The sequence below is a fragment of the Rana temporaria genome, chromosome 5 (assembly GCF_905171775.1).
Source record: "Rana temporaria chromosome 5, aRanTem1.1, whole genome shotgun sequence".
NCBI classification, from domain to species: Eukaryota; Metazoa; Chordata; class Amphibia; order Anura; family Ranidae; genus Rana; species Rana temporaria.
Window position 1 is genome coordinate 141362711 of NC_053493.1, and position 13135 is coordinate 141375845.

The 13135-nt window shown below is 38.2% G+C and overlaps 1 protein-coding gene across 2 annotated transcripts in view; it reads left to right on the plus strand.

Annotated features, from left to right (window-relative positions):
• Window positions 1-13135, plus strand: part of BMPER (BMP binding endothelial regulator) — a 287717-nt gene that overhangs the window by 216972 nt on the left and 57610 nt on the right. For both annotated transcript variants that reach the window (XM_040353187.1, XM_040353185.1), the window contains exon 13: window positions 3080-3416. In XM_040353187.1, coding sequence (XP_040209121.1) covers window positions 3080-3416 — 337 coding nt within the window. The remainder of the gene's footprint in view (window positions 1-3079; window positions 3417-13135) is intronic.

Below are 13135 nucleotides of genomic sequence, written 5' to 3' on the forward strand. Positions count from 1 at the left end.
GGGCAATATGGGGAGCGGTGTACCTGGGCCAGCTCTGGTCTTTGGCCAGCCAAATGGTCCGGGGCTTAAGTGGTTAACACAATACACATTTCAGAAATATGAACACTTGCAATGTGGAGGAGTGGGGGCACTACTAAAGTAATTACATTTTTCCTGGAGTTCGGCTTTGATTTACTTACAGCGCCGTTGAGGATATATAATATTGTTGCTTCATCCAAATTTTTAAACTGTTTTCAGTGATTAAATTATATTACCCCCTAATTGTGTTTATCGGTTATTTTATTATTTATAATACCAACCTAATGTTAGCAAAGGCCAGCAAAAAGGGACTTTGGGACAAAAATGACTAAAGCAACAATGACCTAAGATCATGCAGCGAAGCCAAAAAGAGTCAAGTTACTTCCAAATTTGCATTGCCATTTAGAAATTAGCTTTATGATGTGTTTTAAAACCGCTTTCAAAAGCATCAATCATTAAGATGTGTCATTGGCAACAAAAGCACATTTGTCTTAAACAGTAGAAATTCTTTCAAGGGCCTTATTAATTAATTTACTGTAATAGCCACAAAGCCAGACTCCTGCCAGTGGCTTTAATAATAGATTTTCATGAGCCTCAGTGGGACCCACAGCTTCTTGAATAGGACCCTAGAAATTGACATAACTGGAATACCTACAACATTACCAGCGTTATAGTAACCAAGCATTTAATCTTTTTCCACTTCTTCAAGTAGATTATTAAATATGCCCAGCGAGAGTGCTGATAGACTTTAGAATAATACTTTACATAAACAAATGATTATGCCTTTTATCTTATAATCAAATTCAGCAGCTGAATGTTTGTTATTAAAAACAGCATCATTTTATTTTGGAACAATCCACATTGTCGTGCATGAGAAACATCTGTGTGTTCTGGCCTTATGTATACAGTACAGCTCTTAGCAGTTCTACAGAGAGATGTCTGCTGGAGCCTATAAGGATGTAATAAGTGCATGTAAAGACATTTGTACTGAAGATTTATTATTATTTGCTGGCAAATTGTTACAGTTAAAGTATTTGGTTTACTTATTTAAAAAAAATGTTGCTGTAGTACATTTCAAGCCTTGGTAAAACTGCAGTTTTAAAAATAAATTGACTGGGCAATGTATATTCTCTCAATAACACACAAAACATTTGTACAGCAGCAAGAGAACGCTCTTAAAAACATGGAAGGTAAATCTTGATTCTACAGTAGAAGACACAGGCTAAGGCCTCGTACACACGGCTGAGGAACTCGACGTGCCAAACACATCGAGTTCCTCGGCCAGTTCAGCACTGAAGCCGCCGAGGAGCTCGGCGGGGCGAGAGCTCCCATAGAACAACGAGGAAATAGAGAACATGTTCTCTATTTCCTCGCCGAGCTCCTCGTCGGCTTCCTCGGCCGAAAGTGTACACACGGCCGGGTTTCTCGGCAGAATTCAGCCAGAAACTCGGTCGGAAGCTGAATTCTGCCGAGGAAACTGGTCGTGTGTACGGGGCCTGAGTATTCATACCTTCAGGTGATTGGACACTGCCAAACTTTTGAGAACATGCCTCTTTTTGCGAATGTCCTAAGGTGATGGTGCTCCTTTCCCTTTGGGAGAAATCACCCTTAAGCCTCATACACACAATCTGATTTTCCGTGGATAAAGCGTAGGATTTTTGTCCGAAGGGCATTGGCCAGGAACTTGTCTTGTCTTCTCCGTCGTCTTCTTCCCTCTTCTCTTGTCCCAATGTTGACAAGACGATCTCTCACGCTGAAATGCCGTGTGTGCGGTGCACAACGATTTATATTGGCATGGGGCGTGGTCACAGAGTGATGGGACTGTGACGTCCTATGGGCCGGGGTCGGCCTGGTACGGCTCAGGAGGGGGGGGTGCTTGCTCGTCCCCACCTCCTTTCCTGACCGGCTGGGCTGGTGCTCGGATAAGTGTCTGGTATGGATTTTGACATTTTTTTTCGGCGTGGGGGTTCCCCTTAAAATCCATAACAGACCTATGGGCCTGGTATGAAGGGGGAACCCATGCCATTTTTTTTTTTTCAAAAAAATTGCTGTGGAGTTTTCCTTCATGCACAAGTCGTGTAAAAGTCGCATTCCAAAGTCGGATCTGTTAATACAGAATCCGACTTTGATCCGACTTCAGAAAAAAAGTAGTGCAGGAACTACTTTGAAGTTGGCACGACTTAAAGTCATGCCAATTTGAATGGTAGTCATTGGAAAGCATGGAGAATGACTTGTAATATGATTTTGCCATCTAAAATCGTGGTACAAGTCATATAAGTGTGAAAGGGGACTAAGGATGTCCTGAGTTGAATCATTTTATGTATAGAAAGGCAAATATTCTGTGTAAGAAACCTGAGCGTTAATAGAATGTGAAAAAAGATTTCTTGTGACTCCAATGAAAGCAGGTATTTGATGACTAGGTCATCTGCTTTATGGGTGCTTTATAACATCCAATCACCTTTTGGTCTGCCATCATTATGTTATTTTATATGAATGATGAAAAGCCTAAAGCTAAATTCCAGGCTGACATAAAGGACCCACATTTATACAGGGCCATATTAAAACATCCATACATGCATTTTGAAGTGCAAGCACTGTAAGTACCTGCATCTGCCTCTTGCAATCCCCTGCACAGTATAGTTCAGAAAAAGAGAAGCAGCACAAAGAGCCAATCAGTTGTTCTGCAGTGCAAAGTGAGTTTGACAGTGTGCTGCTTCTCCTTTCACTGTCCAGTCACAAGCTGGATGAGGTACAAGACTTGTAAATGTTACTTAATGGCAGCAGCGAAAAATAAGGTCTGCGACCCTGCCAAACGGAGCTGTGCAATGTGACAGAGCTGTGTAAATCTCATAACTTGAAGGATAGTAAAACAAAAACTTTGGTGAGTACAATTGCTCTCAAATATGCAGTTTATACTGTATGTGTAATTAGCTGTTTTTTGGGACTTCAGCTTAAATTTTTTTTTAAAACTCTGTGAAAACGAAAGACAGTTTCTGTAATATCAATAATTGACCTAATTTGAAACCAATAGATTTATGCCATTTCCATGTTTGTATGTTAGGGCTGGAAATTTCCTGGGATGGAGACAGCTTTGTAGAAGTGATGGCCGCACCTCATCTAAAAGGGAAGCTCTGTGGTCTTTGTGGCAACTACAATGGACACAAGCGGGATGATCTCATAGGTAGTGATGGAAACTTCAAGTTTGATGTGGATGACTTTGGAGATTCCTGGAGAGTCGAATCTAATGAATTCTGTAACCGCCCTCGTAGGAAGACTGTGCCAGAGCTGTGCCAAGGGACCGTTAAGGTGAAACTTCGTGCTCACAGAGAATGCCAGAAGTTAAAGTCCTGGGACTTTCAAAACTGTCACTCCACTGTTGACTATGCTGTTTTCTATAAGTAAGTGTTATACTAAGCAATATTTTTTTCTATGCCTTATACACATTATACCCTTATATACGTTTTACTTATACACATTATACCCTTATATACATTACATTATACTTTACACTTTATATACAGTAATATTGTGTTGTAGCGGTTATTATTAAGTCCAAATCAAACTTTCAGTTAATATCAACTAAATATTTAATGTCCTCCAAAAAAAAAAGGTGTGCAAAGACTTACAGTTGTTCTTATTTAGAAAGCCGCCATATCCTAAATATAAAAACCTGTTTTATGCCATCTCTGTGTGGAAGTAGTGGTCTCTCTGCAGAGGTCTGGCATGCCACCTAGTGACTCAGACCTATGGTAATGCTATCAGTGAATCTCATGCTCACTGCTTATTATAGACATCTGTCTCTGACTTAGCAAGGGACATACTGGAACTCTGCAGTAAGACAAATGCTTCCACATAGAGAAGGTTTTTCTCTGAAGCTTGTATGTGGGAGGGGCATGCATTTCTACTCAGGTTGTTCAACTGGGCTTTAATAACAGTAATATCTCCAGTGTCACTGTACACTATATGGCAGTGATGGCAAACCTTGGCACCCCAGATGTTTTGGAACTACATTTCCCATGATGCTCATGCACGCTGCAGTGTAGTGGAGCATCATGGGAAATGTAGTTTCAAAAAATCTGGGGTGCCAAGGTTCACCATCACTGCTATAGGGGCTTTAAAATAGAGAGCAGAAATCACAATTTTTCACAAACTCTTTCTTATGCACACTGTGACATACCCCATTCATAAAATTGGCCAGCGTTGTGTAGCTCAGTGGAGTTCTTTCTGCTCAATTCAGCACAGAGTTCCATGATTGGACGAGAGACAGCCTTGTAACTTTTTTTTAAATTTTCCATTTATTTTCACTGTTCTCAGCCGATTTCAGAGTCCCAAAGTCACGAAGCACAAAGGACATTTGTAAAGAATATCACCATGCTTTATACATATGCAGAGTTTTTATTTTTTTTCAACCATATGACTGCTTTTAAAATGAGACCCTATGTAAAATGAGCAGTTAACAGTAGGAAAATAAAGTATTTAAACAAACACTATTCACCAGACACAAAAGCCTTGTTTAGGTAAGTGTACAATCTAAAGATGCAATATCACTTTTACATGGGAGTTTATGTATATTGGTCCTTTTTCCAACATTGAAGAGATCTTAGCACAATGTGACAGGTTTCATGAAATTTATTTTGTTATACTGTATTTTTCTTGTCCTAAAATCACTTTAATAACTTTGAGAAGACCTATTTAAAATAGGATTTTTCAAAGTTCTTGCAAAGCCTTTGCTACTTTTTTGTGAAACGTGCTTCGTTCGAGTCTTCTGTCGATTTTTCAAAGAGAGCAATTTAGTATCAGTGATAATTCTGCTGAAAGGCACGGAACGGAGTGTATCATATTGCTTCTAACCCAATAGTTATTTATTGTATCACTTCACCTAGAAATACATCCTTGTTTTTATATTCACGTTACTTGGCCACAGTCACTGTGCATTTAAATCACTGGTACCATCTAGTTTTTCCTCTGTTGCCTAAAAAGAAAAGACATCCCTGACTTTCATGCTGCAAAATACTGATGAATAAATAAAAGCCACTATGTGTTTTTTTTTTTTTTTTAATAAACCACACAGTATAGGAAGAATGTGCTTCAAAAAACAGAACCTTGCAGATGTTATATGAAATAATGCAATTCATCTGTTGATCTAAACCTTTTAAAGTGGATCTATCATTAAAATTTGAATGGTACATAAATTAGCAGGTCATGCATCTGCATGACCAAGTTACATAATTATTTCAAGTCCCTTGACATAAATAAAAAATGTATACTGTTTTCAATCAGACAGACCCAGTTTGAGAGACTTGAAATGAGAGAAGAGGATTAAGAAGGCACAACTATAGATACAGATAATTACAGCCTATATATTGAAATAGATTTATAGTGCATTAGCAAGGACTGACAAATTATTTCAAGTAAATCTGTCTTTTAAAAATAAACTTGTTTCATGTATAAAGTACAGGCGTGCTCCGACCTCTCCAGCAGCCTGGGCCATTCTGATAGGGCAAAGTTCAAAATCCAGCATCAAATCTCTGCCTCATGCACACTCCTACTGGCCAATGAGGCAGTCTGTCAAAGTGATGGGCTAAAACAGGGGTCTCCAAACATTCTAAACAAAGGGCCGGTTTATTGTCCGTCAGACTCTTGGAGGGTCAGACTTTGGCCAGCGGGAGTAGAAATTTTCCTGGCATCATTGTTGGTGAACATCTGGTATTAGGGGGAGGAATTGTGCCCCATTGCTGGTATCATAGGGAGTAATAGTGCTCTATTAATTGTGTCAGTGGGAGAAATGGTGTTCCATTGTCGGTTTCAGATGGCAGAATAGTGCCATGTATCAGTAGGAGGAATAGTGCCCCAAGGGCCGGATACAAGCAAGCAAAGGGCCCTCGGGCTGCAGTTTGAAAACCACTGGGCTAAAAGGAAAGTGAGGGAGGGATAGAGCAAGCTTTGGCATAACCAAAGTTTTGCCTAATCACAATTTACCAGAACTTTTAGTCTAGTCTATAATTTTGTAAATTATTATCTACGAATAAAGTAGCTGAAGTTCATATTTTTTACAAACAGTATACAGTACTATATAGTAAAAAAAAAGATATTACAATTCCCATTTAAAGTCCAACTCTAGCCAAAACCTGTTTTAGATTTGTATAGAGATCCTTTATATAGGTATTGCAGTTTATCCATGTTGGGGACATTTTATCTCAATTCCTGTCCTGACCACACCCTTAAATATATGGTATCACAATGATAGTAAAGGGACGTATGATCCCCACAATGGGGACACATCAACAAAAACCTAGTTCTAGCCCTTCTTACTTTATCCACGCCTAAAAAAAGTTTTGGCTGGAGTTGGGGTTTATGTCAGCAGTGCATAAAACATGGTATCACTTTATATCGTTGATGAATGTTTTTATATTCTTCAGGGAGTGAAATTTTAAAAGTGTATTTGTTATAACTGCTTCCTTCAATAAAATGTAGCAATCCTTTCAAAACAAGCTAGGTACTGTCGGCCATTTCCGTTAAGTATGTGCAGTATTTTCAAACTGAAGCACGCATCTGGTATGTCTCAAAATATTACATGTGACGGCACTGTTTCTGTATTTTATGCGTTTAAAGGGAAAAATTACTTTACCATTACCTGTTTTTATTGGGTGCCTCAACTGCCCTGTATTCTGAGCTTACTGTTGGATAGGACATTTATAGGTGTATTTAGTGCAGGATAAATCTACCTTTTCTCCACTCTACCTACATCTAAATGTACTGTCTAACTACAAGCATGGAATCTTGCTAATAAAACCTCCTGTATGCTTCATTTGTGATGACTGTATTTTGACTTTACTTTGTTTCTCAAGTTGGGTTTTGAGGCCTGGCAACCTGTCCCATCAATTTCCTGTCCAGTGAGAGGGTCCTATTCCTTAGGGCTTGGGATCAGAAGTGTGCACCTCCTACTCTAGATGAAAGCAACATAAATTCATACTTATTGATAAAGGCAAATGGTAATGTCAGTTCTAATGTACCCAAAAGGAAAAAAGCAATGCTGCTTTTTTCTTTTTACTATTTCAGATCCATCTTCTATCTGTAAGCTGGCAGCCTTCTCTGTGCTAGTTTAGTGTTCTTTACATGGACATCCTGTAATGGACTAATGGACTAATACATGCAGTCCCCCCCCCCTTAATACCCCATTCACTCCCCTTCCATTGAAATAGTTTTTACAACCCTACCCGGAGTGCGCTCAATGAACCCTTGGGTTTTCTAATGTACCCAAAGGTGGTTTATTTAAGCTTTAAATACATTTTTTATTGACATCTGTATTACTCTCTGTTGTCTTGGTGACCATTAGAATAGATGGTGAGAGAAACATCTTCCAATAAAGACAGCTGTCTTTATGACAGGTTCCTATGTGCCCTTTGACATGAACAGTCCGTCTTTCCATTTTTAACCCATGATTACTCAGATGAAAATGGGCAACAATACATTTTTTTGGCTGGATGGATATTTAAACTTATATCTGCCACCTCTAGATCCATTGTACCAAATGATAAAAAATTGATATAGATATAGATATAGATGATATAGATGAGCACCAATCCACTTACACTGTCCATTCATATAGATTACATGGGTCTGTTTTTTTTTCAAAGAGAAACAATCTGAATGGACATGAATGTCACAGATGTGATATCCATACCTTTCTGATCTGACTCAGCGGGGGATCATTCTAAGATTCCCTTCTGAGATTGAAGGAAATTTTCCCATACTCATATATTTATTCACACTTCTTGTGTCTGTAAGGAAATCTGACCAGTGGGACACAGAAATAAAATAAAATAAAATCTTCCTGTGATTTTACCCTTTTCTACTCTCTCCATATCTAAACTAAATATTTTCACTTTATATAATTTAATGAATTTGTTATATAGCCACAAAAAGAGATATAACAAAAGGCTAGTAACTCGTAGAAACTTTTTAAAATACACCTACAGTAAAATGGAAAGTAATTGGTTGCTATGGGTTCCTTCAGTTTGTCTCTTTTCTTAAGGGGAAAAAAACAAGCAAAGTTGCTTGCATTATATATTATATAATTTTTTTACAGCCAAAGATTTATCTTCTGAAAAATGTCACAAGAGTAATGTAGCTTGAATAACTAAAAACATCCTCTGAATTCTGATACGTGAACGAGTCATGATAACCCTTCACTTACACGGTTGCTTGTTACGTGTTACCATATAAAGTATAACCAAGCACAACTAGTGCCATTTTAAATCATCAACATCAAATGGTAAATGATCTGTGGAAACTTTTTCTAGTTGGATGTAAAACACGACCAGATAATTCAAGATGTATGTGATATTTGTATTCTCAGTTGTGGATTTTTTTCCCTCTGACTAGACTGTATTTCAGTCTCTTTTGTACCTGTGTCACTTCCACATAACTCTCCTGCTGAAATAATATAAGTATCTGTAACACATTACTATAGGTATAAAGTATGCATGCATGATTTCATGTGACCATGTTTAGTGCTGTATTTCACTTCTGTTCTCTAATGCAAACATGTAATGTTTTAGTAGACACATGGGAAGAAAAGAAACAGCTGCTGCTTTTTTCCCCCCACTAAAGTATGTTTCTCTATCGCAGTACTTGTAAAGATGTTATAAAAGCTTGTACTTTACCATATGGGAACAGATAGTTAAACGTGACAGAGAACCAATGGAAATAGCCAAAAACATATGGACACTTATGATGTAGCCTGACTGTATCACACTTAGCACAAAATGGATTTTATATTGATAGTGAAGGATCTATGAAAAACAACTTACAGCATGAAAATAATAAAAACAACAACTTGGTAATGCATTAGGCCAGAACGTTTGATGCTACTCTTTAGTAAATGCAATATTCACAATGGAACATAAAGGTCAGTTTCAGCCAAAGCTTTCCCTAGAGATGAGAAATGCTAGAACTTCTGTTGAGTTTTTATACCTTTCTTTTTTTTCCCAAAATATTTTTTTTATTGTATTTCCAAAAGAAAACAAGAAGAAAGTAGTAGCAATACAATTTCTTAATCATACAATATTATCACCAGTATGCCTGGGTAGGCATCAAATTGCCAATATACTAAACAGTGAAAACAAAGGACTTGCCCAAATGGACAGCGGTCAACTGCTTGAACAAGTAGCTACCAATTCCTGTTTACCCCGTTGGGATCATACTGTAAACAAGGGATTATGATTCTAAGTAGTGTAATATAGAACCAAATTTAACATGAAGAGGTAGCAAAGGGAGGGAGGGAAAGGGGAGGTGAGAGTGAGATGGAAGTTATTTTTTGTGTCTGGTCACTTCTAAGTGCTTAATCGTTCGGTAGAATATTTAATAATTATCAGGATTCTTCAGAAAATTTGAGGCCCTAGGGTGAGTGATCCATTCATTCCAATTTTTAATGAATTTAGTTATGGAGCCTTTTTTGTGTGCTAACATTAGCTCATAATGAGCTTGAATATTGAGTCTCTGAATAACATCAGATAAATTAGGTGATAGGGTAGATTTCCATAATTTTGTTATGGTGAGTCTCGCTGCTGTGAGGAAGTTGGCAACTATAGTTCTAAACTGAGGGGGATAGACATCTAGTTTTAGGCCTAGTAAGGCCAATTCAGGTGTGAGTAATTTTAGATTACCAGTGAAAGTCGCGAGGAAAGAGGATACATTATTCCAAAAGCTAGATAAGGCTCTACAGTCCCAAAGCGTGTGTAGTAAGTTACCTGTATGGGAATAACATCTCCAACATAAGGGGGAGGAGTTAGGGAATATTTTAGAGAGTCTGTAAGGGGTCAGATACCAGCGGTTTAGAATTTTCTGGGCATTTTCCCAATGTTCTACACATGAAGAAGAGGAACTATTAATATGAATGGCTTTCTGCCATTCTTCCCACGTAAAGGTTAGGGATAAATCCTTTTCCCATTTAATCATATTCAAGGTTTTGGTTTGCAGCGGGAAGGACGAGAGGAGTTTATATATATGGGATATGCCTCTCCTTCCATTCGTATCATAGGAAGTGAAGAATTCCCATAGTGCTTAAGGGAGCTCGACACTTCTCTCAGGGTTGAAGTTTTTATTAAACGGTTTGGCTTTGAGTTTATTTATTATTTTACATTTGAGGTCAGATGGTAGGTGAATAAAGAAATTGAGTCCTTGTTTGCTCCAAGGCGAGGTAATAATTCGTACTTTACAGTAACCGAGTACTCCTATTGGTATTGGCATAAGAACTGGGGAGCATGACGGCTGTAACTTTGATAGAGCAAACTTCCAGGCTGTCAGGGTAGCTTTAATAGTTAGAAGGTTAGGTAGATTAATCTTTGGTAAGACATGGGAGGCCATAGAGAGGGAGAATAGGTCTCTTCCTTTAGATATTTCTCTTTCAATGTTCAACCATAATTTATCATTTGAATATCTGAACCAGTATCTCATTTGATCAAGAAGTGAGGCATAGTAGTATAAACGTAGATCAGGGACGTTAAGGCTCCCTTTAGCTTTAACCATTGACATAATTGACAAGGCAATTCTAGGTCTTTTTCCCAACCAGATCAAGTCGTTCAGTTTCGAATTGACTTGCGTGAAAAATGTAGTCGGTATTGGGATCGGGAGGCGCATGCTCAGAATCACATCGAACATACTCCCTAAGATACGACGGCTCAATGCCTACGACGTTAACGTAACCTACGCCCAGCCCCATTCACGTACTACTATGTAAACAACGTAAAATACGACGGCTGTTCCGTCATCCATACCTTTGCCTAGGGATGCGCCTCATATATGGTGGACTAACTTTACGGCGGACGTACGCCTTACGTAAATGGCGTATATTACTGCAACGGGCGCAAGTACGTTTGTGAATCGGCGTATCTAGGTCATTTGCATATTTGACGCGTAAATCAATGGAAGCGCCCCTTGCGGCCAGCGTAAATATGCGCACAGGCTCCGACGGCGTAGGAAACTTACGTCGGTCGGATGAAGCCAAATTTCAGGCGCATAGATACGACGGCGCATCTGTGCACTTACGCGGCGTATCTACACATACGTCGGCGTAAGTGTTACCTGAATCTGGCCCATACAGTACAAAGAAGGCAACACTGAATAGGGCCTTCAGTGGGGAATAGGGAGAAGGGGAAAATAGGGAGAAAGAAGAGGGCAGATCTGGATTTACTTGGTTGGGTTGGTAAGTATATTGTTGCAGCATAAGCAAGCACAAAAGGGAATGGACATATGAAGGATTATTTTAATTGGGAGATGGAAGGTCCACTTACAATAGGGGCTCTGTTAGTCATTACTGAATCCCAAAGCAAGCCTAGGACTATATAGGTGGTTAAACCTTTTTGCCACTAAAATACTTCACAGTTTATTGCCTGGTTATCTTTTTAAATCCTTTGCCAGGCTTATAAGCACCCACAGCCTTCTTTCTGAGGGCCTTAGAAAGCTATATTGATCTTTGACTGATGTGACCACCCATGTCAATAGCAAAGGGAACAAAAGACCTTAGACATCCAAACGTTAAATAAGACAGATTCCACCAGCATACTACATTAAGAGGCTCTATTCATTGGAACCTAACCTGGAACACCTGGTTCTAATTTAAATGACTTTCCACATGACAGTTGTGCACTTATATTAATTTAAATCCTGAAAACCAATTCACTATGCTAATTTTATGTGCAATTTGTTCAAGTATATCACCTTTATCTGTAGGCAATGTTCAAATGAAAATCTAATGTTTGCTTGATTAAATATGTAAAAAAAAGTCAAAGATTCCCTGGGGAGGACTTATTTTTCACTTTAGATATTTGTAGTACTCTTCTAATCTATATCTAGAAAGTTGTATATTACATATAGCCAATAACTTGCCTGTTCCTTATGAGATTCAGCATATACTGTATATATTCAGGCTTTGAACATACCAAATTCTTTGTTTCATGTCAAACAAACTGTAAGTTTAATTTATGAACCAGTACACTGTCGATTTGATTTGCAGAATCTACAGTTGTATGATTTAGGTAAGGAGCAAAATTCTAGTTTAGCTGCTCAGTAACTATGAAAAAATATACAAATACTTTTCTTTCTATTGCCACAACTTGATGAAATACAGAACCACAAACCTAAGTGATGTGTTTATACAATTTCCCAAAAGACTACAAGGAACTGCCAAAAAGAACAATTACATCAATTTATAGCCTTCTGATTAACATGCTGGTACCCACATTGTTTTTTGGTTGCCAAAGCCCCTTTCTATATGAATGCAGAATCAGCAGATAAAGAAGCAAAGTAAACCAACACTGACAGGAGATGTAAGTGCTTATTTAATTATTTTATATACATTTGGAAACTTTCTTAATTTCACCTTCCGACAAGAATGAGAGCATCTAAACTCATAATTTCCTTTCATTGGCTACCAGTGACACTGATCACTAGATGATGACAATGCTTTTTTTTATTTTAGATGGCCAAAATCAGTTACTGGAGATCATTGTTTAAAGGAGGAGTTGCTGGTCTGGGTAGGATTTGAAAAATGTTTTACCATTGCATGGGTTAGCTTCTCTGTTGTATAGGGGGTAATAATTAAGGTAATATACTGACTTTTCCCCTTGCTTTAATAGCAGCTGTCATTTTTCTCTCCGTCCTCTTTGACAATATTGTAGGTGAGCCCTTGGCGACCTTATATACAATGCAGAACTGCTGGTAGATCTAGAGATAATGGCAAGCTTTGTATTCGCATTTAGCTAGCACAACTGAATTGTCATTGTTTTTGACAGTTTTACTTTAATGCTGTATATGCTGGTTTTGTTTAGTGTGACTGTAGATGTGCAAGTACTAGGTTTAGTCAGTTTAGTTTCTGAGATCTGTCCATCGTCTTACCCACTAAACATAGTTCAAACAATTCTTGTTTGTGTGGCACCCAAGTGCTCATTATTGATAGCTTTTAAAAAAATACTTTTCCATTGATGGCTGAATCATTTGAATTAATAACACAAATTAGGCCACTCACAGACAACCTTCACTGTGCAGGTAACATTGCACTATGCAAGGGAATTTCCCCCAGAGCTTAGTGAATGTGGTTACATTTCCCTAAATAATA